Raw genomic sequence first — 20088 nt, 5'->3', positions numbered from 1 at the left:
TAATAATACGCTAGTTAATAAAACGCAACACTGAAAATGCTTTTCGAATGTTAAGAGATGTTGAGAAAAGAAGCAAGGGCAGAGATAAATGATGGAGAAAGGGTAGAAACTAGAAGGTATAATGCACCAGTCAATTGTAACCACGGCCCCAAGGTCCAGGGAAAAGCGAGGACCTTGACTTTTGGTCCACCCGATCCCAGGTAAAATCCCAAATGCCCCCGCAACCACGGGACATCCTAGGTAGGGCCCATTCCCCACTATTTTCGGCGCGAAAACAAAACCACCGCATTGACTCAGCACTGCAGGGTCACCAGGAAGATAAAAACACGGCCCATTTCCCCCGGACCTGGGCGGGGCGGGGGGGGGATCTCGGTGTTATCAGTGACGGTGGGACTGTTGAAAAGTGAAATAAACCTTGCGCTTGAAGCGTTTCGTGTTCAGGATATATGTATGGACATACAGTATGAAGATTATTGACGTCCAATGCCGAATAGTAGGAGTTCAACAGTAGCGTCTGCCATTCGGAACTTTTCGGCCTTTTTCTATCGAAAACAACTTCGATTGTAAGGCGGTACATTTGTAGAAGTAGTTCGTGAAAATTGAAATACTAGTAAGTTAATCGTAATGTTTTAACGTGTATTTTGTATTACTAAGTTAATATTGATTGCCAGTGACTTTTATAACTACATCAATAATTAAGATTCCCATGAGTATCGTTAAAGTTTAACTGCTCAACTGAAATTACTACGCGATCTACTTGCAGCGTAGTTGAATGTAAAGATTACTGACATTGTTATCCGTCCATATACATCCGAGCTTGTTTTCGTTTGAAAATTTCGTTTTTAATTTCTTCTTATTAACTGATACAGCTGAATTATTGTCATTCTTTCGCTAAGAAGCTTGTTTAAAACAACATACTCAACATTTTATTTACTTATGGTATATCGTTAAGTATGAAGTTAACATTTGTAACAAAAATAACCTGACATATCTAAAAATTTAATACTCTGTCCGAAATGCCTATTTTATCATATCGTACGCTTAACGTTGATGTCACAATAATGGCAGTCAAAAGCAATTGATGTTTTGAGATGTTAAAATTTTTATCAAAATGACGTTTGTTTTCACTCTAAAAACTTTTATGCATTTATTTTCAAATGAAGTGATAATAATATAATGAATATAAAACGCATTCCTGAAGCTACTAAGTTTCTACTGACGTGTGAGACCTCGGACAGCTGTATGTTCAATGCCGATCTGTCTTTGATCTTTTTGATTGGTTATGTTACAAGTAAGATATGACGTAACGCTTACTATATGACGTCTTTTTACGTCATTACCATAGAGGCACATATTCGCCATAGCTTGTAGCTGTACAGCGTACAGAAGCTATCACAAAAAGCATTTATCCTGCGTTATTTTATAATATGAGCATCACGAACACCTTGTTCTATACCGGGAGACTGCGAAATGCCGCCGATTTTGAAGAGTTCGCATCAAGAATGAAGCAAGAATTCAAACTGCAAGAATTGATACGGAAAGAGAAGATTCTACGAAGAGCGCTCTGGACGCAGACGAAGAATAAAGTCTTCGAGGAGTTGGTGGTAGACGAATTCGCATGGAAGAAGCATCCACTACTAAGGAAGAAAGGTTTGTTTAATTATATATATATATATATATTTTAAAAAGGGTTGTTTAGATTAATAACTCGCCAGGTTAAGCAAGTGAACATTTAATGTTAATCGTTTCAGACAAAGAGATCCTGCCACATCCCGACAGTTGAAAGAGCGAGGCAGTGAGCCATATTCGTCCGAGGTGGTTTGTCAGTCCATTCAGCCGCTCCTGCCGAAATTTACTCCGCCAAAGCCGACGGGGATCGATCTGCACTCACTTCTCCACATTGGTGCACCGACAGAAATGTTCGACATGGCAGAGCTAAACCTTAAGGAAGCTGAGAGGGTTCACCTATTTCAGGTCCTGGATTTCCAAAGTTCTCATGTCGAGTTTTGGATAGAGCCGATTATTAAACGAGCAAACAAGTTGCCGTTGCACGTTTCAGCCAAGTCACCAACCGGTATCACTGAACGCATAGGATTTGAATCTGCTTGCACAAACGCTGGTGAAGTTCAGTCAGACGAGTGGGAAGCCACAACCTTAGAAAGCAAGAAGTCATCTAGTAATGAAAAAATAACGTGTGAACCGGAAAATCTGGGACCAATAACAAATCCTACTCACATGGAAAACATAGATTTAAAATCTACTTACTCAGAAGAAAATGAAATACAGCCATTTGACATTAATAGTAACAATTACTGAGGCAAGCATACATATAGTACATGATGAAATCGCATTCAAAGATAATGATGACTTTGTTGAGGTTGACAACAATGTTGATGTCATGAGCAATGCTGCTCCAGAAATAAACAGAGAAAGAAAAGAATTGTTGACGGAATTAGAAACTTTTGGAATGGCCGGTTTGTTTGTGGCAAAAGAGATATTCAAAAGGATTAACATTGTTTTAAATAAAATATTTGATTTTTTTAAATATTTATTTTGTTTTACTTTTAGGACCGATATAGGTCCACGACTAAACTAGTCATTCTAAAGTGCCGTCTAGACTACTTTTTAATGATGTTTGGGCGGGACGGTATTTTAAAATGACTAACGACTAAACATGACACGCTTGCTTATTTCAACATGTAATGTTAAATTTAAAGAAATTGAAATTGTCAAGGAAATCTTCTTATAATAAGAGATATCTGCCATATACTAGTAGAATATTACATGCGTGCAGACGGACAGACGGGCAAACTTAGTAACATTTGCATCTAGATTTGCAAATGACGGTCTGTCGGTATGTTTGATGGTCGGTAGACCATGTAACAATGCACAATAACTCGAGCACGGATTAACCTTATGGCCATGCAATTTTAGTGGTAGGTTAACCTCCATTATAACCTCTACTATATTGAGGTCAGAAGGCCAAATGGTCAGGTTGCAGACTCTGTTTTATGAACGCGTCCACACAAAAAACTTGAGATCGGTTTGATGTATTGCAATGGCAAGTTCGTGTAGGGTTGTCCTTGACCAGCAGATGAGCCATGTTATTTCGAGTTCAGTATAACAAATGTTAACCCCCCGAAAAAATCTGAGCGTAGCTCCATCCTGTCAATGGGCCCCAATAATTATATCGGGTGGCTGGGCGCAGCGCGGCGCCGATTATCATTTAGAAAGCCAAAAACAAATATTTACCTTTACAGTGTCCATAGCAAAATGCCTATTGAATTCCTCTACACTATCCAATGCGTGAACTTCTAAAAACTCTCAAAGAAAAATGGTTTACTTTTATGTACTGCATGTGAACATGAAATTTGTACAGGTGTGTCAGACACACACATATATGTGATTTAATGCGAATTGCACACGGTAGGCAACCAGACAGAAAATAAGCAGAAACACGCGCTAAAAATAAAATTAAGGTAACCACCCATTCACGGTCACTGTTGTTTTTCGGTCATGCTTACTTTTGAATCCCAGCCACTTAACTGTGACAATTGATAGTACTCAACAACCATCATTTGTAATCAAAGTTTGTATCATTAGCATCAGTCATTGAACCACTACCGGGTTTAGACGGGGGCGTACCCGGCACGCGCCACCTCTAAAATTGTTACTGGTGTTGTTTTTTTAAGTCAACATCCGATACAATATGAAAATAATGCACTTGAATGCACTTGAATGCACTCTTTCCGACTAAAATGCTTAGTATTCTTGTGGGTGACCTAACGCCCCAATTAACTCATTAAGCCCTGTATTTCTTCGTATTCTCTGAAAAGGGAGCGTATTTCCTTAGTTGCGCTGCCAAATCGCGCCCCTCGAACGCAAAATCCTAAAACCGCCCATGTGAATTATCCGAGTTTCAGTAAAGATCGACACGAAAAGCCATACATACTGACTGCTTATATATGAGTCTCAGAGTTCAATTTTGGCGATGCTCTTTTTGGTATCTATTGGTACAAGGGCAGTAATGTCAGGTTCGTCTAGGTTTCCTGGTTCATTGTTTGGGGTGAAAAACGTCCTCGATTCGGTGAGTATAAACATTGTCAACGATATTTTTAGAAACGACCTTGTGCACAGAATGAAGAGCAATTTCTTGCTTACGATTACACTTGTTTTAGATGAAAATTATGTCTGTATCAAAATAGCTCGTGAAAACAATGCACGTTCTTACTAGTCTTACAGACTCACTCAGTGTACTTTATGCTTCAAAACTACGATTATACCGTTATTTTTATACTTGTTTTGCTACTGTTGCAAACGCATAAGGTATATATTTGATGACGCAGCTATCGACATATGTGAGACTGGATGTATGAGAGACGTTTATACGAGTATAAGCAATGGGGTTGGTAGGTGTTCCGATATGGGACATACGGCTCAAGACCACAGTTATCTGCCCCCCGTTGACCAAGATCCGGATGTGAATACAGAAAAAAAGAGTGCTTGTGTTCAAGTATCAATATTTCATTAAAATTGAACGAAAAAGAAGCAAAAAATGTTCTTTTTGCAGAGAACTTGACTGAATTTGACACTCTATTGCAGAACTTGATAGTTTTCAATGTAAATATTGGAAAAATCATAGCTTGTGGAAGTCTGAAAATTAGTTGTTTGTAGCCGATTGACTCCCTGGCGGAAGGGTTATGTATTTGAACTCAATTTTGACAGTCGGGTCAATGGTCAACATGGTGTTTTCTTGTGATTATATTTTGTGTCTTGAATTGTTCTAGAGATGCCATGTCCTTGTTTTTCAATTGGGGTGTGTATAAAGTCAAAAGCCAGGTTAGTGTCTATATGAAACATATAGTAAAAATAACTGTGGTCTCACGCCATACAGGTCAAACCAAACCATTTATAGTTTCTTGCGCCACGTTTATCCAATATCGGGCCACGCCGTAACTAACGAATTTATCACGTCGACAACCTGTTTACATAGATCAATTTCGGGGAAATGTTTTATATATTCATCGGAATCGGAAAATAGACGCCATTCTGGTACGATATAATTAAGTGACCCGATATGGAAAAATATGGGGTCACCACTTTGCGTCGTTCATTTTGGAGGCGTGATAATGAACGATGTTTGTTTACATGAACTTTATCATCTATGTTATAATCAAAGTATGTTTACACTTTAAATGTTTCCTTGGTCGATTTTTTTTGCAATTTATGGTTTTGAAGCATTGAATAATCGTGGTTATTGCTCCACCCACACACAACTCACATCCAATTTCGAATCATGCGCACCATTTTAAGTCTGCAAACCGACTTAAAAAATCAAAGAGACTAACTGATGCCCTGAGTGATTTGGCGTATTCTTTTATGTATCACGTTTCGCATTGAACTAACTACTGAAGAGGATGGCTCAATTAAACCATAGCGTTAAATAAGGCTCGAACGAAGCGATAGTGCTTTGTTAAATCGCCTGACAAGCATGTTTTTTTCTAAATCTTATTTACTCATAGTTGTTCAGTTGTTAGACCGCTGTCAAACTGACTAGACATGTCCCAATATACGGCGATATAAAACAAAATTGGTACGAATGGTTGCGAGTCGTCTGAGAAATGCTTGGTTAGAATTGTTGTCTTAACAGAGGTGGTAATCACGTGGTACATTGTTTTGATACCAAGCACCAAAAATAGCAGCTCCCAGTGAGACGGTATGCTTTTTCTCTCTCCATTATTAAACAATCAAATTTTCTAACATCGACAATGTTCCAGCACCCAATTTTTGTTGACACGATCTTGCTTGAGAGTGTGAATTTGTGTTAAAGGGGCAACCAGAGAACCCATTTGTTCATCTGGGTGAACACCAACCAAGTTCACATGCGCACAGGCCGGGATCAAACACGGGTCGCCTAGGTGAGAAGCGAGTGCGTTAACCACTGCGTCAACCGGTTAACCTCTATTTTTATTAAGCCACTCTCAAACGATACATATGAACTATGAAACAGATCATACCTGTGTTTATTCACAATCACTTTGAATGGCCTTTCGATTCCATAACCATTGGTACAAGTAAGTACGACAAGCAACCTGCTCAAAAAAGAAGTTATTTTTTTATGGCACGATCATTAAAAGCCATTATCATTAACATGACACAAACGTATTATCATGAACATGACGCAAATGTATTATCATTAACATGACCCAAATGTATTAGCATTAACATGACGCACATGTATTATCATTAACATGAAGCAAATGTATTAGCATTAACATGACGCAAATGTATTATCATTAACATGAATCAAATGTATTTACATGCAGCAAATGTATTATCATTAACATGACCCAAATGTATTATCATTAACATGAAGGAAATGTACTAACATGACGCAAATGTTTTATCATTAACATGAAGTAAATGTATTATCATTTACATGACGCAAATGTATTATCATTAACATGACGCAAATGCAAATATCATTAACATGAAGCAAATGTATTATCATTAATATGACGCAAATGTATTATCATTAACATGCCGCTAATGCATTATCATTAACATGACGCAAATGTATGTATATGTATAATTATAGACGTAATGTGTGTATATATATAAAATGAAATACAGTATATAATATCACAGTATCATTTCCTCGCTGTATAAAGTAGTTATAGTTTTAAGCAATAGATGTATTACAGCGTTAAAATTTTAATCTTCTCGGTCTATTGCAGATTGAAAATCAATCAAATTTATTTGTTGAGCTTTACCGAGAACATGTTTGTATTAGTGTAATAATTAAGTTTATCCAAGGCAATGAGTTTGTACATAAATTAAGTCTTACTGCTTATTCTAATTTTAACATTTACTTTTGGCAAAATAACTTTGCAAAGGTAACGCATGCGTTATAAAAGGTAAATGCCTTAAAGCTGCACTCTCACAGATTTAACGTTTGGACAAGTTGTTTATTTTTGTCTTGGAACGAACCAATTTTTGCGAAAATCCATGGAAGCCAGTTATATCAGACTGCTGACAATAAATCAGGTCGCAGATTTTTATATTTAAGTTCAAAAAATGATGTTTTATGCATTTTTCTTAACCCGTTAGTAACTGTTTAAGCCATAAAACATTAATTTTCGGATGGAAATATGAAATCTACGATCTGATTTTTTGTCCGCAATTATATATCATTGGTTTGCAGATGTATATGCAAAAAAAATGCTTTTTCCGAGACAAAAAATAAAAAAAGTTGTAAAAATGGTCAATCTGTGAGAGTGCAGCTTTAACAATGCAAAAACGTGCCACTTCATGTTGTTGTTTTTTTGCACTAAAATACAAAGTACCGTTTTGTAGAGAATCGATCCTACACTAAGTCTTGATATTTTGCGTTATTTAAAGGGATTCGCTCATGGTTTATAAAACGCACTTTCTTATCAAGAAAGAGTGTGGCAAATCATAAGGAGTGTTAAAACTAAGAGACTTATAATTGTGTCCCTCCAGCAAATGATGATATTTGTTCAAATATCGTCTTTGAAGACCACAATTTCAATAGCGGTTGATTTTGACACGATTTTATCACGTGATGTTACCAATGTATTATTGTAAGGTCAAAATATCCATCTCAGTTGTCGAAGTCCTTTGTGGCCGATCAAGCTGCCAGTTTTCCTTATTTTCTTGACTTAACCGGCCCGAGTTCACAATCCCACTAACACCAAACTATTGTTTTCATACTTTATTTGTATTATTTTCTACAATTTTGATAACTAGAGAAAATGTTGGTAAAATAAGTGTTTTTAGATGCATTACCGCTAAAACTCATTTTTGTGTCCTTTAAACCAGATGATACTCTAGTAAGAAGGATATGCCTTTGTTTTAATATTATTTGTTTTACATTTTAGATGATCATGTTTCTGGTAATTACCTTTTGACCTTTTCCCTCATATGGTCTATTGTTTCTTTGGTTTTGTAACATGGACTGGATCTTATAAACCTATGCTCATATACTGACGGACTAGACTCTTAGAATATTGTGTTTTTATTTGTAAAAATGGTATACTTTCACTTTCAACTAAATATTTGTATAAAACTTTTGTACACATTCTGAATAACTCTACTTATTACGTATACATTGAAGTGTCTTTTTGAACTACATAAGGATCCATTTTTTACAAACCACTTACTTTACAAAGTTGCCGTCTATTTCTATTGAAGATTTGAAACTATGCAATCGCGAAGCGATATTTTCGAAGGCTGAGTCGAAGTCTTCAGAATTTGGCCCAATAAGTTCACGTATATCATACAGATTAACTTCGGAAATATTTGATGTGCATTCCTTCTTCACATATGAAACATTTCTCATAAACAAAGTGTTCCCGGTGTATTTGTAATAGTTCCATGAATCTTCGTCATTCAGTATTTGAGCCCACATTGAATGTATTAGATTTTCTATAGAACTAAGGCGATCAAAAATCTCTTGGCCGCGGCTCTCTACTTTTTGAAAGAACATTGTAAGGTTATTTGTTAAATAATTTGTTTGATCCGAAGAAAATACAGAAGCAAGATCCATTAAACTAACAGTTGCATCAAAGTATTCACGAAGCATCGACACAAGAGAATTGAGAATTGGGATTGTGTCTGATTGTATGCCTTTAATCAGATCAACCAATGCTTGAATGTTTTGCTCTAAGGTATCAATGCCATTTTTAAACTCTTGCCATCAATAATCGAACTTCAAATGTCTGTCTTTGATCACATTTAAAGGTCTTTCTATACCGTATTTGTAAACAATGCCTTTGCTCACATAAAATTGATGAAATTTAAACAGTAAATCATCGCGTATGGAGTTCAAGGCATATTCGTTTATTGTTTGATTCTCATAGGCTATTTTCGTTTGGTTTATGAACTTGTTAAGACCGTTTTTTATTGAATCAAAATGTTCCAGCAGTCCCGGGAAATACTGTCGCATATAGCTGTTATGGTGCATACTTTCATTCATTAACGGTTTTGGGACTATGAATGAGTTAAATAATAATGGAAAAGTTTCAAATATGTATTTATTAAGTGGCCTTCCATAAAGATATGAATCAATTAGTAACGACATTTTAATTCTCGCCATCTTTACAATTTCCTGATGCGTTTCTAATTCATCAATTATATATCCGTACAAATCCTTTCTGCTTTGATCAATACATTTACTGTTAGCAAGTCGAAGGATACGCTTAACGTTGATCATAGCAAATTCATTATCTGCAACACCTTCGATAAATGATTCTTCCATAGCGTCTCTTGCACGCAGGAAGTTCTGTTCGATATTAGACTCTTGGTATCTGTATAATCTCTCTTTCGTCTAGTATGCATCTTCCATGGATGTGAAGATTTCTTTTGTTTTATTTTTTTGTTTTTCTAAATTTAAATAAATTTTCATTATGATGTCGTCAATAACGTTTGTTTTCGATTGGAATTCATTGACAAGGCTTTCAAACTGTAATGATTTTTCATCATCCATTTTCGCAGATGTTCCGTAAGCATTCAGTAATTTCACCTCAAGACCCAAGACTTCTTTTGATGTAAGTAGTTTGGCAACGAGATGATTGGATATCGACGAATATGAACTGGAAGGATCGAAAGTGAAGAAGTGACAAGGTATTGGGCACTTGCATCGCTCCCTTATTGATCTGTCGAACTCATCTGCAACAACGTAGGTAGCATTTGCAAACACGCTTAGAGAAACAGCAAAATTAATCCAAAAGGTTCATGTGCTTATTATTTTGATATATATATCAATAAACATAAATGAAATGATACTACCGTAAAATCCTTGAAGACATTCGTAATACTGTTTAACGGTGCAAGTCGGTGGCGAATCTGCAAGATAATAAACAAATGAAAGATATAGAGGAAATCAGTTGTTTTTTTCAGTGTAAAATCGCATTTTTTCATAAATCGCATAAAATCGAGTGTCATAGAAAAACATATTTTCACGAGTGGCGACGGCTAGGGCAAAGGTCGAAAGGAAACAAGTCATGAAGATAAGCGTAGAAAAGCAAATGCATGTAGTGTAGACGATAGTACCAATTCGGAGGCGTTCAGTAAAATGTCCACAGACGCAAAATTAACGGCAATCTTTTTCAGAAAATAGAGAAAATGGAGTCAATGCAAGGGGACGTTGAGATACTCCAGTCAAAGGTCGCTGAAAACACCAACCGAATCAGTGAACAATGAATTAAGAACCACAGGCAATAAAGACACATTAGCCAGGTAACATACAGAGTTTTGAAAATTGACTGAAATCTAGACAGAGAGACATTTTCATTTTTAATATTGTTTAAAGGACAATTAAAACCCGCACGAATCAGTGAACACATACAACCAGTCTAAAGGAGTATATAAATGTATGCTTCTCTTTCTTCAGATTGTTTCCAGCAACAGACCATGTTTTCTGAGTTCATTAAGGGGCTGGTGTTAAATGTATTCAACCATGTACTGTTTCGGAAATTATAATGAACCAGTTAATCACCAACCTGACATAATGTATGAATGTATAATTGTGTTGGCCAAAATGGCACAAAAAACAAACAATAGTATTTATAGTATCTTTGAGTAAGTTTCTTTATACTAAGTTCTTTTAGTTCGACTGTGAAGAAACCTGATAACCCACAGAATCACTCTTGTCTCCCTTTCCTACGTAAAACCAGCCCTGGTGTCCATTTAAGTGGCCATGACAAAGTGCTTTTACAGTGTGTGTATACCACGTGATAAATTGCGTCATAAATGCTACGTCGGAAGGCAATATTTTGATTTGAAAAAAAGACTTTAAACAAAGATATCTTCACCATCTCTTTACCATTTTAAATGAAACAAAGCGCAGTCTACGCAGCTTACGGAGCCCTGCATTCGGTTTTTTACCAGATTTCGATCGAGATTTTAGTTTTTTTAAACACTTCGACAAACCTATTCGCAATACGGCCGTCTGACGGAGCACTATCAAAATATTATTTTGGAAACAGGTTTGTCGAAGTGTTTGATGAAACTAATGCTTTAATCAAATTTCGGTAATAAAACAAATGCGAGGCTCTTTAAACGGCATAGACTGCCCTTTGTTTCATTTAAAATGGTGTTGTAAAAGAAAAGTTATCTTTGATTTAAGACTTCATTTTAAGCTAAATGTTGCCTTCCGACGTAGCATGTATGACGTAATTGATCACGTGGTATACACACACTGTTTTAGTGGGGACCGAAGTCAAAACATTTAAGATGAGAGGCGGACGCTTATACACCACTCGACATGAAGTGAAAAAGGGGGACAAGTGTTTTTTCCCTGCTTAAATCGGCAGTGAAGGTACCAATGTTTGAATGGGCTCATTCTAAAACTGTTCATTTTCATTTATTTTCATTATTTAGTAAAAATAATTGCATTTTGATTCGTCAATATCAATTCAAAGCGTTTTTAAAAGCTTTTTAAAGTGCAAAAATGTTGATTAGCTTCCAAACATAAACTTATCATGTAACAATTATTCCGCAAGTCGCTGACAACACAGGTCAAGTTTCAAGATCACGGGTGTTTAAAAACAATCGCCACATGTTTAAATTTGTTAACCCTTTTATTTGTTATTATCCGGACGCCGTATTATTGGCGTTTTATGTTGAACATGGGCAATAAGTATTTCAAAAAATGAGCCCTTGTTACCAAAATGTTATGAAAATATGCTTTGCAACCGATATCTTTGCTGCAAAATAGTTCCTTCATTTTTTTAACAATTCGCTTCTTTAACTTAGAATAGCAACATATAGTTACGACATTAAATCGACCTAATAAGGAATGTTTAAGCACGACGTAGCTGTTTAAGAGAATGTTTCACTAAACACGGAGTATAAAAAGTGTTTAAAAATTACGAGTGGCCCAACAGAAAAAATATGTTCCTTTTTATAATTACATATTAGCAAACGAGATTCATTGTGAAAATTCATTTGCGATTGTTATCACTCAGTGAGTATTTTACGATAAAAAGGTGCTTTGTTATTTTACAAAACTTTATATAAGATATAAACATACCATTAAAATAAGGCCAGTAGGTATCCCTGCATCCACAGGTGTTTTGTCCATATTTGGTAAGGCAGTCCAGGTAACACTCTTCCGTCGTGTAGTAAGTCGTTTGACGCAGTTCTTTCATTGCGCAGTCGCCATGGGGAGCAGGCAGATTGTCAATCTGAAACATAATATATCATGTGATGTGTGGTTAAACTGTTGAAACTACAAGAATATTGGTGGTCGCATAACAAACATTTGACGCATTTAAATCATTTTCATATTTAAGTGGTAAAAATGGAAATAACGATTTCTATCATTTACAAGTTTTTAATGATAAATCAGTCTTAGTGTTTAAAAAGAAGATCTTTCAGAGTTGTCTTAATTTATTTCTATGACAAACTACAGAAACGTGTCCAGTAGTCGAAAGTTTGAACATAAACCCAGTATAATGGCGCAGGGTCAACGTCTAAGATATTGATCACCAAACAAACAATCACAAAACAGAAACATGGAATAACAATATGAAACTCCACAAACAACACACTACATAATTATACATTATAATATAATTAAAACTTAGTTAAAACAGTTTGAATACGAGGGGTGTTCTTTATGTCATGCAACTTAAGTAAGTATATTTCAGAAAATATATTGATGTTTAGATATATTTGAACATTAATAGATACATCATCCACTCTCATAGATACTCTGTGAACTATTTTAGTACAAGAAGTGGTTTATGAGGTCCCTGTTTTGTGTATGGAAAAGAATACAGCCAGATATGCAGGCATCGCGCCCACAACAAATTTCGTTCAGTCATATTCTTATTCAATAGTTTTTTTTTAAATGAAGTTTCCCTTCATAAAAACAATAATTTGAAGTACGTGTCTGTAAATCGAAAGGAACAGTATTTTTAATGAATTACATAGATATTTTTTACTTATTGGAAATTGACAATATGGCAGACTAAAATAATTTTATGATCAGAGACGGTCACGTATGCTTTAACTAGTCTTAATTTTATATCGAATACATGAGCATTGGTTTTAAACTTATCTTAAATATACCTTCAAACGTGAAACTGATAAACGCTTAACCCGTAAACTGATTAACGCTTTGCCCGTAAACTGATTAACGCTTTGCCCGTAAACTGTTAAACGCTTAACCCGTAAACTGATAAACGCTATGCCCGTAAACTTACATTTGGCGATGATTTCGCCCTGTACCTCTTTGCTTTTCGGTTTGGCATTAAAAATCGTTTACACCACTACATTTCCATTCATTTTAATCCAAAACAAACATAAAATCACGCATTTACTAGGGCTGTGTATCGTCACTCAACTCACGATACGATACGTATTACGATACGGAGTACGCGATTCAAAATATATCACGATACGCTTATATATATATATATATCTTTTTATGTAGGACTTTAATGTTTGCCTATTTTGTAAATTGTTGTACATATCCTTACCAAAACTATACTTTTAATGTTTTTATTATTTTGCATCGGCGAAGATGCGTGGTCGTGTTAGTTGTGTTTCCATTATATTTTAGTTCGGCCAGACACAATTTACAAATAACTATTTTATTGTCTGACTTTGCAAAACCAAAGTTCTCCCAAGCTTTGGACTTATATTTTGCCGGCACATCTCTATAAGGTTTCTCTTTACTACCGGTAGTATTTCCTTCCGCCATTATTGACTTTGCAGACCACTGAAAACTGTCAAAACAGCGAAAGCCACTTCAGCCGCATTTTCGCAAACAGCTAGCTCGCAGATTCCAGTTTTTTTCATATCTTTTGTAAGTCAAATTTAAAAAGAAAATTAAATTGCAAATCTTTCATAAATTTTATTTTCAAACTAGTTGTAACGTATTTTGCTAGCTCTACCTGCTGTTTGCGAAAATGCGGCTGAAGTGGCTTTCGCTGTTTTGACAGTTAAAAATGAAACGAATTGACCGGATCATGCAAAGATGTTTGGAAAGTGTTTTAAGCATACAAATCTTAAGTCAGATAATGAATCTAACGATACGCGATACACACGATTTTTTTACAATGCGATACGATACAGTATATCGTCGGGTACCGAATCGCGATTTCACGCTGCACCGATGAATCGTTACAGCCCTAGCATTTACACTAATAAATATCAACATTTTCACTCTCTTCAATTTTTTTGCCACCATCCCTCGCACATGCGCATATCGTTGATTAACGCTTAACCCGTAAACTGATTAACGCTTTGCCCGTAAACTGATTAACGCTTAACCCATAAACAGATAAACGCTTTGCCCGTAAACTGATTAACGCTTTGCTCGTAAACTGATTTACGCTTAACACGTAAACTGATAAACGCTTAACCCGTAAACTGATTAACGCTTAACCCGTAAACTTATTAACGCTTTGCACGTAAACTGATAAACGCTTTGCCCGTAAACTGATAAACGCTTAATCCGTAAACTGATTAACGCTTTGCCCGTACACTGATTAACGCTTAACCCGTAAACTGATAAACGCTTTGCGCGTAAACTGATAAACGCTTTGCCCGTAAACTGATAAACGCTTAGCCCGTAAACTGATTAACGCTTTGCCCGTAAACTGATTAACGCTTAACCCGTAAACTGATAAACGCTTTGCCTGTAAACTGATAAACGCTTAACCCGTAAACTGATTAACGCTTAACCCGTAAACTTATTGAAATGTTGAATTGAATAACGCTTTGCCCGTAAATCGATCACACCCATTTCAACTTTCCATTTTTCCATCAATTATTGACGTTGAAAGTTAAATGGGGTGTTCAGAGCAGGTGCAAGAAATGCCAATATTTCAATTCACATAATTCGTGTAAACACATCCATATGGAATGGCGAAAGGCAGTTGCATTATATACTCAACGGCCATTGTATGATTTGATTGCGTTAGTTGTCATAAAAAGTCACAATACAGGCTACACTTAAAGGATGCATTCTTCTTTTATATTGTAATGAATTATTATGTTAAACTTGTTTGCCTTTTATGCTTTAAATGATCAAAACACAAAAACATAATTATGATTTGTATACAGAAAAGAATTTCGATATTTCGACCCTTTTTTAAATTTGGAATATGTTGTCACGTACATATTGATTAAAAAAACATTTATAAAGTCTTATATGTTTTTACTTTAATTTTGCTTTGATCATTGAAGTCAAATGAGCTAAACATAATAATGCAATAAATTAAAATAAAAATAAAAATGACACCAATCAATATTGAGCCCCTTTTATTGTATTTGCTTATTTTTTTCTTTAAAATGAACACTTACTATCTTCTATTTTATCAAACCGAACAGATACACTACCGCCATAAAAGTGACTCCAAAGTAAGCGTGCGTCCCGGTAGGAACGGCTTGACCTAGTTCGTGTACGAACGGCATTTCCATAGGGTGGTGAAGAAGAATCTTTAGTCCTGCAGAGTTGTGTGGTCCCACCATGTATTCGTACCGCTCTATATTTAGAGCCAATCTTAGTCCCGCGTCTACGCCTGTATTTAACAATTATACATGATAGTGCAATATTTATGTTTCACTACATAAACAACTTCTCTCAGTTAGGGCTGCCTGTAAGAATTTTTCAAGTAGTGGTACACAATCGCTGTGTTCTTAATGTATCTTCAATATCGTTTCTTTAACATCTCATATCTGAAGATTGTTTCAAAGTGAGCAATAGACAACCAACAATTTCAACCTAATGCGTTCATGGTATCTATTACTGATGTACAATGCAATTTAAAACATTATAACATTTTATATAGAACTTTGATAAACCAAACCTGGTAAGACAAATACATGGACCGGATACAAACTGCCATCAGTAAGGCTTATACAGCAAAACAAACTCAGATCGGAAAGATACTGTGACCTTGACCTCGAAGGAATAGAAACGAATTTTAGACGGGACACGTCTTCATACTTTCCTTGTCACTTCTGCCAAACAATTTTATAATCTGACGTTGGATGACAAAGATATGGACCGGACACATACTATGATCGGTGAGGCTTGTATAGCGGAAACTACAAAGATCAGAAGGTTGCTTCGACCTTGACCTCGACAGTAGGGACACGGGTCTAGTGCGCAATACGTCCTCATACAATGGAAGTCACTTCTGGCAAATAACTTGTATGACAAAGGTATGAACCGACACAAACTTTTATCAGTAAGGCTTATGTAGCAACATATACTTAGTTAATAAGGTTGATTTGACCATTGACCTCGAAGGCAGGAACACGGGTCTTGTTGGCGACACATCCTGATGCTATGATGGTCACTTCTGCCACATAATTTATAAATTTGACCATGAATGAGAAAGATTTGGACAGGACCAAATCGGAACAGACGGACATTTGACGGACGGAAGTGATGACGCGCGTGATTCCTATATCGCCCAAACCTTTATGCATTTTGGTAAACTATCATTTCTTTTCACAACAGCTGGTACCTGATGACGTCATTATCATATCTGTTTGATCACGTGTGAATGTGTAGCACTGGCCGTGATCTGTCAACACAGGTTAAAAATCTTCAGCTGTACAATCGGTGTTTTTCCAGCTGCATCTGATTAGATTGGACATTCGTTAGTAATACAGATCATGTGATTACAAAATGTATTTTGTTCTGCTATTTAAGGTTATTGTTCAAGTAAGGTATCGTTGGTGGGTGGAGGGGCGATTAAAGAAAACGACGTTAGAGAGGTGCACTTGGAGGAGCACCTAAGGTCGTGCGCTGCCTCCCCAAATCCATTTTTGTAGAAGTATCCGTATATCATTAAAGCAGACATTATACATGTTTATAACACATAGTTGTAGTATACGTCAGAATACATCAACCACAACATGATGACTTTTTGTCTTAATGATGAAATTTTTACCTTACAATTAAGTCTTCTTTGGCGTGTGCTAAATCAGCATACAAGTCATTTAAACTCATGTTTGTAGTACTGTGGTTAGCCAAATATTCAGCAGTCAGTGGGTCTCTACTTGTGAACATCTCTTCAACCAATTGATATCGTCCTGTCCTTGCTGCCTCTGTTGCCCTATAAGGTAATCCTTGTTAAATCGAATGCAATATTTATATGAAAAACTACAAAAACAAGCTCAGTCGCCAAAAAGAACATAAACCCCGTTTAATGGCACAAACGCCAAAATCAAAGAACACAAAATCATACAGTCACAAACAAGAAACATGGAACAACGGCACAAAAATCTATAAAAAACATAGAACATATATACTATAAAAAAAACTAGGTGTGTTTATCAAGGATTGTTAGATACCGCCTTGGAACGGTCAGTAAATGGTAAAATTACTGGGGGGTTTAAACCATTTTGTGTGCACAACCTCACTCTTATCCCAACAATCCCGATTAAAGTAAAGTAGTAAAAGGTAAATCTTATCAAGCATTGTTGACATTTACCTAGGTGCGGCAATACGTCGGACAAACTTATCTATTTTCCCCTTTTCATTTATAAGGAATCAGTCTATTTTTAAATTTCTTAGCAATGAGCAGTCCATAATAGTGGTACATTAGAATTTTAAAGTAGTGGTAAGGGGCCATTGTTTTCAAACAATAGTAATTATTGCTTTACATTCCAGTATATGTGTTTGTCAATATAATTGTGTGCAGGGCGATCGATAGGGACAAGGTTTTAGCTTTACTTTTATCACTGATTATTTCTTAGTATATAATGCATTGCTACTCTATGCCAAGAGCTCTGCTATAGAAGTTTCTATGAAGATTAACTAATAGATTGACTTCTACTACAACAAAGAATTTAAACTTTTAAATTGTCTAGCTGACAGCACTTCTGAGTGCCTATGAGATATTAACCAGGTATTCCTGGTGACCGTCTTGGGTTTTGATAGTTTTTTTATGACAATAGCCTCAGTTCAATTATAACACTAGTGTTTAACTCTTCAGTTTATGTAGGATCTAAAACAGCACTAGCGATTGCCATTTTGGAGATGTCCTTTCTAAATCTCATTTCCAATTTGTTCATTTGGGCTGCCATTCTGATTTTATATCAGTATATAAGTATTCAGTCTTACATTCTTCAGACTTGGCTTGCTCTTAATAGTTTTGTTCTTCATTTTGTTTATCGGAAGTGAGCACTCATATTACTTATGTTGTTTTTGGGTATTGCGGTTTGATAAATTAAATTATATAACATCGAAAATAAGATACATTAATACATCACTCACTCACTCACTCACTCACTCACTCACTCACTCACTCACTCACTCACTCACTCACTCACTCACTCACTCACTCACTCACTCACTCACTCACTCACTCACTCACTCACTCACTCACTCACTCACTCACTCACTCAATCAATCAATGCTTAAATTAAATCAGAGCGTTTTAAAGAATGTATGGCTATTAAACAAATATGTGTATGTTACCTGAAGGCATTCTGGTTGCAAATTTTCACTGCCGGAAAGTCCATGGATTTATTGTAATTTATCTGCACGTTTACGTTCAATGGCAACGAGTAGTAATAGTTCACACGGTCAACTATTTGGAAAATAACTGCCGCCAGACTTTCGAGGACTAGAAGAAGCCACATGGTTCTGGAATTAAATATGTATGATCGTTCTAACCTAGTCAAGTTATAGTGCATTTACTGCATTCATAGAAATGTGTATTCTACCAAGGTAATGAGGATTGTACAGTTTAAACATAGTATCGAAACACTATTATTTCTAAATATTTACAGAAAAGTGTGATAAAAAGTCGTAAGCCAAAAGGGAAAACGCAACCGACATTAAAGCAAGAGCGATTACCTTGCTACATATATGCAATACTGGTAGTATGTGTACTCGGTTGAAGGGAAGGCGATAGTATTATGACTTTCAATTTGTGCTGTGTGCATATATTAACATAGTAGAAACACTGCTGTTATCAAAAGATGTTATATATTTTATACATGAAGAATACACTAAGAATGAAAAAGGCATTTTGCTCGTAAGACGTGTTCATAAACGTTTTATCCATGCTACTTTTTCGATTCGGTGAACTCGAGATGAAAACATTGGCTTCTGCCAAAAATAAATATCATTTCAGAGATAATAAATATTAAGTTAGAACATTTGGTCTAAGATGTTTATTTAAACATAGAAATATGTATAGGGAACTGTATATGTCTGTGTAAAGAATAAATAACACTGCATTTATATTTAATGTTTAATTTGACAATGCTAAACAGACAGGAGATATTAAGATGCGGTTTTTAATATACCTAAATCACGATACACATTACTTGATTTAACGAAATCTAAGTTCCAGATTTGTCAATACAATGAACTATAATTTAAAGGGACTAGCTTTTGTGTTTGTGTTTTTTACACGGAAATGCATCTGAACACAATCATATCATTATAATTTTACTTCTTGATACCAAAATTGCAGAACAAAAGTAAAATTAAAGTATAAAACAAAAACAAAAAAAATGGTTTAATTGGGAGCAAACCAACGCTGTTAAAGTCAAGAAAAAATAGAAAAAAGGCTCGCCCGCATGGCTCTTGCATAAGCTGGGGGATAATTTAACCTTTAAAAGAACTCGCTCATGTTTTGTAATATGCTTTATTGTGTTACTAAATAATGTCTTGCAAATCATAAGAAATATTAGAACTAAGATACCAAAAGCTTAAACACTTCAGTTAATGTTAAAAAAGGTACGAACGACCTATACCAGTCATCTGTGACTCCGGACTCAGTTTCAAATGCTGTATGTTCAATGTTATTTTAAGCAAGGGCTGTATTTACAAACACTACACAAAATCCTTCCTTCTAAACAGGCTCAGTATCCTTTAGATGTAGATGGGTTTAACTACCGGGTTTATACATGCAATCAAATAATTTTAAAGTGATTTAAAGGTTTCTGGAGTGAGGAGGCAAGGACTCGCGCTTTCTCTGAGGGTTGGGGTTATCACCACATAGAACACAATGTACTGCAGCTATCTTTATTAAGTATGTGTCCAACGTAAGGGGACAACCCCAATATTTCAGACAAAATTAT

The 20088-nt window shown here is 35.6% G+C and overlaps 1 protein-coding gene across 1 annotated transcript; it reads right to left on the bottom strand.

Moving 5' to 3' along the window:
* Positions 1 to 6650: 6650 nt before the first annotated feature.
* Positions 6651 to 18636, bottom strand: LOC128208499 (acid-sensing ion channel 1B-like). The gene is given in 7 exon segments (XM_052912061.1): positions 6651 to 6661; positions 9199 to 9381; positions 12056 to 12209; positions 15376 to 15557; positions 16512 to 16586; positions 17050 to 17105; positions 18473 to 18636. Coding segments are annotated over 7 exon segments (825 nt in total).
* Between the last annotated feature and the right edge of the window lie 1452 nt (positions 18637 to 20088).

The sequence above is a fragment of the Mya arenaria genome, chromosome 11, assembly GCF_026914265.1.
Source record: "Mya arenaria isolate MELC-2E11 chromosome 11, ASM2691426v1".
Taxonomy (NCBI): Eukaryota; Metazoa; Mollusca; class Bivalvia; order Myida; family Myidae; genus Mya; species Mya arenaria.
This window is presented reverse-complemented; position numbering and strand designations above follow the sequence as displayed.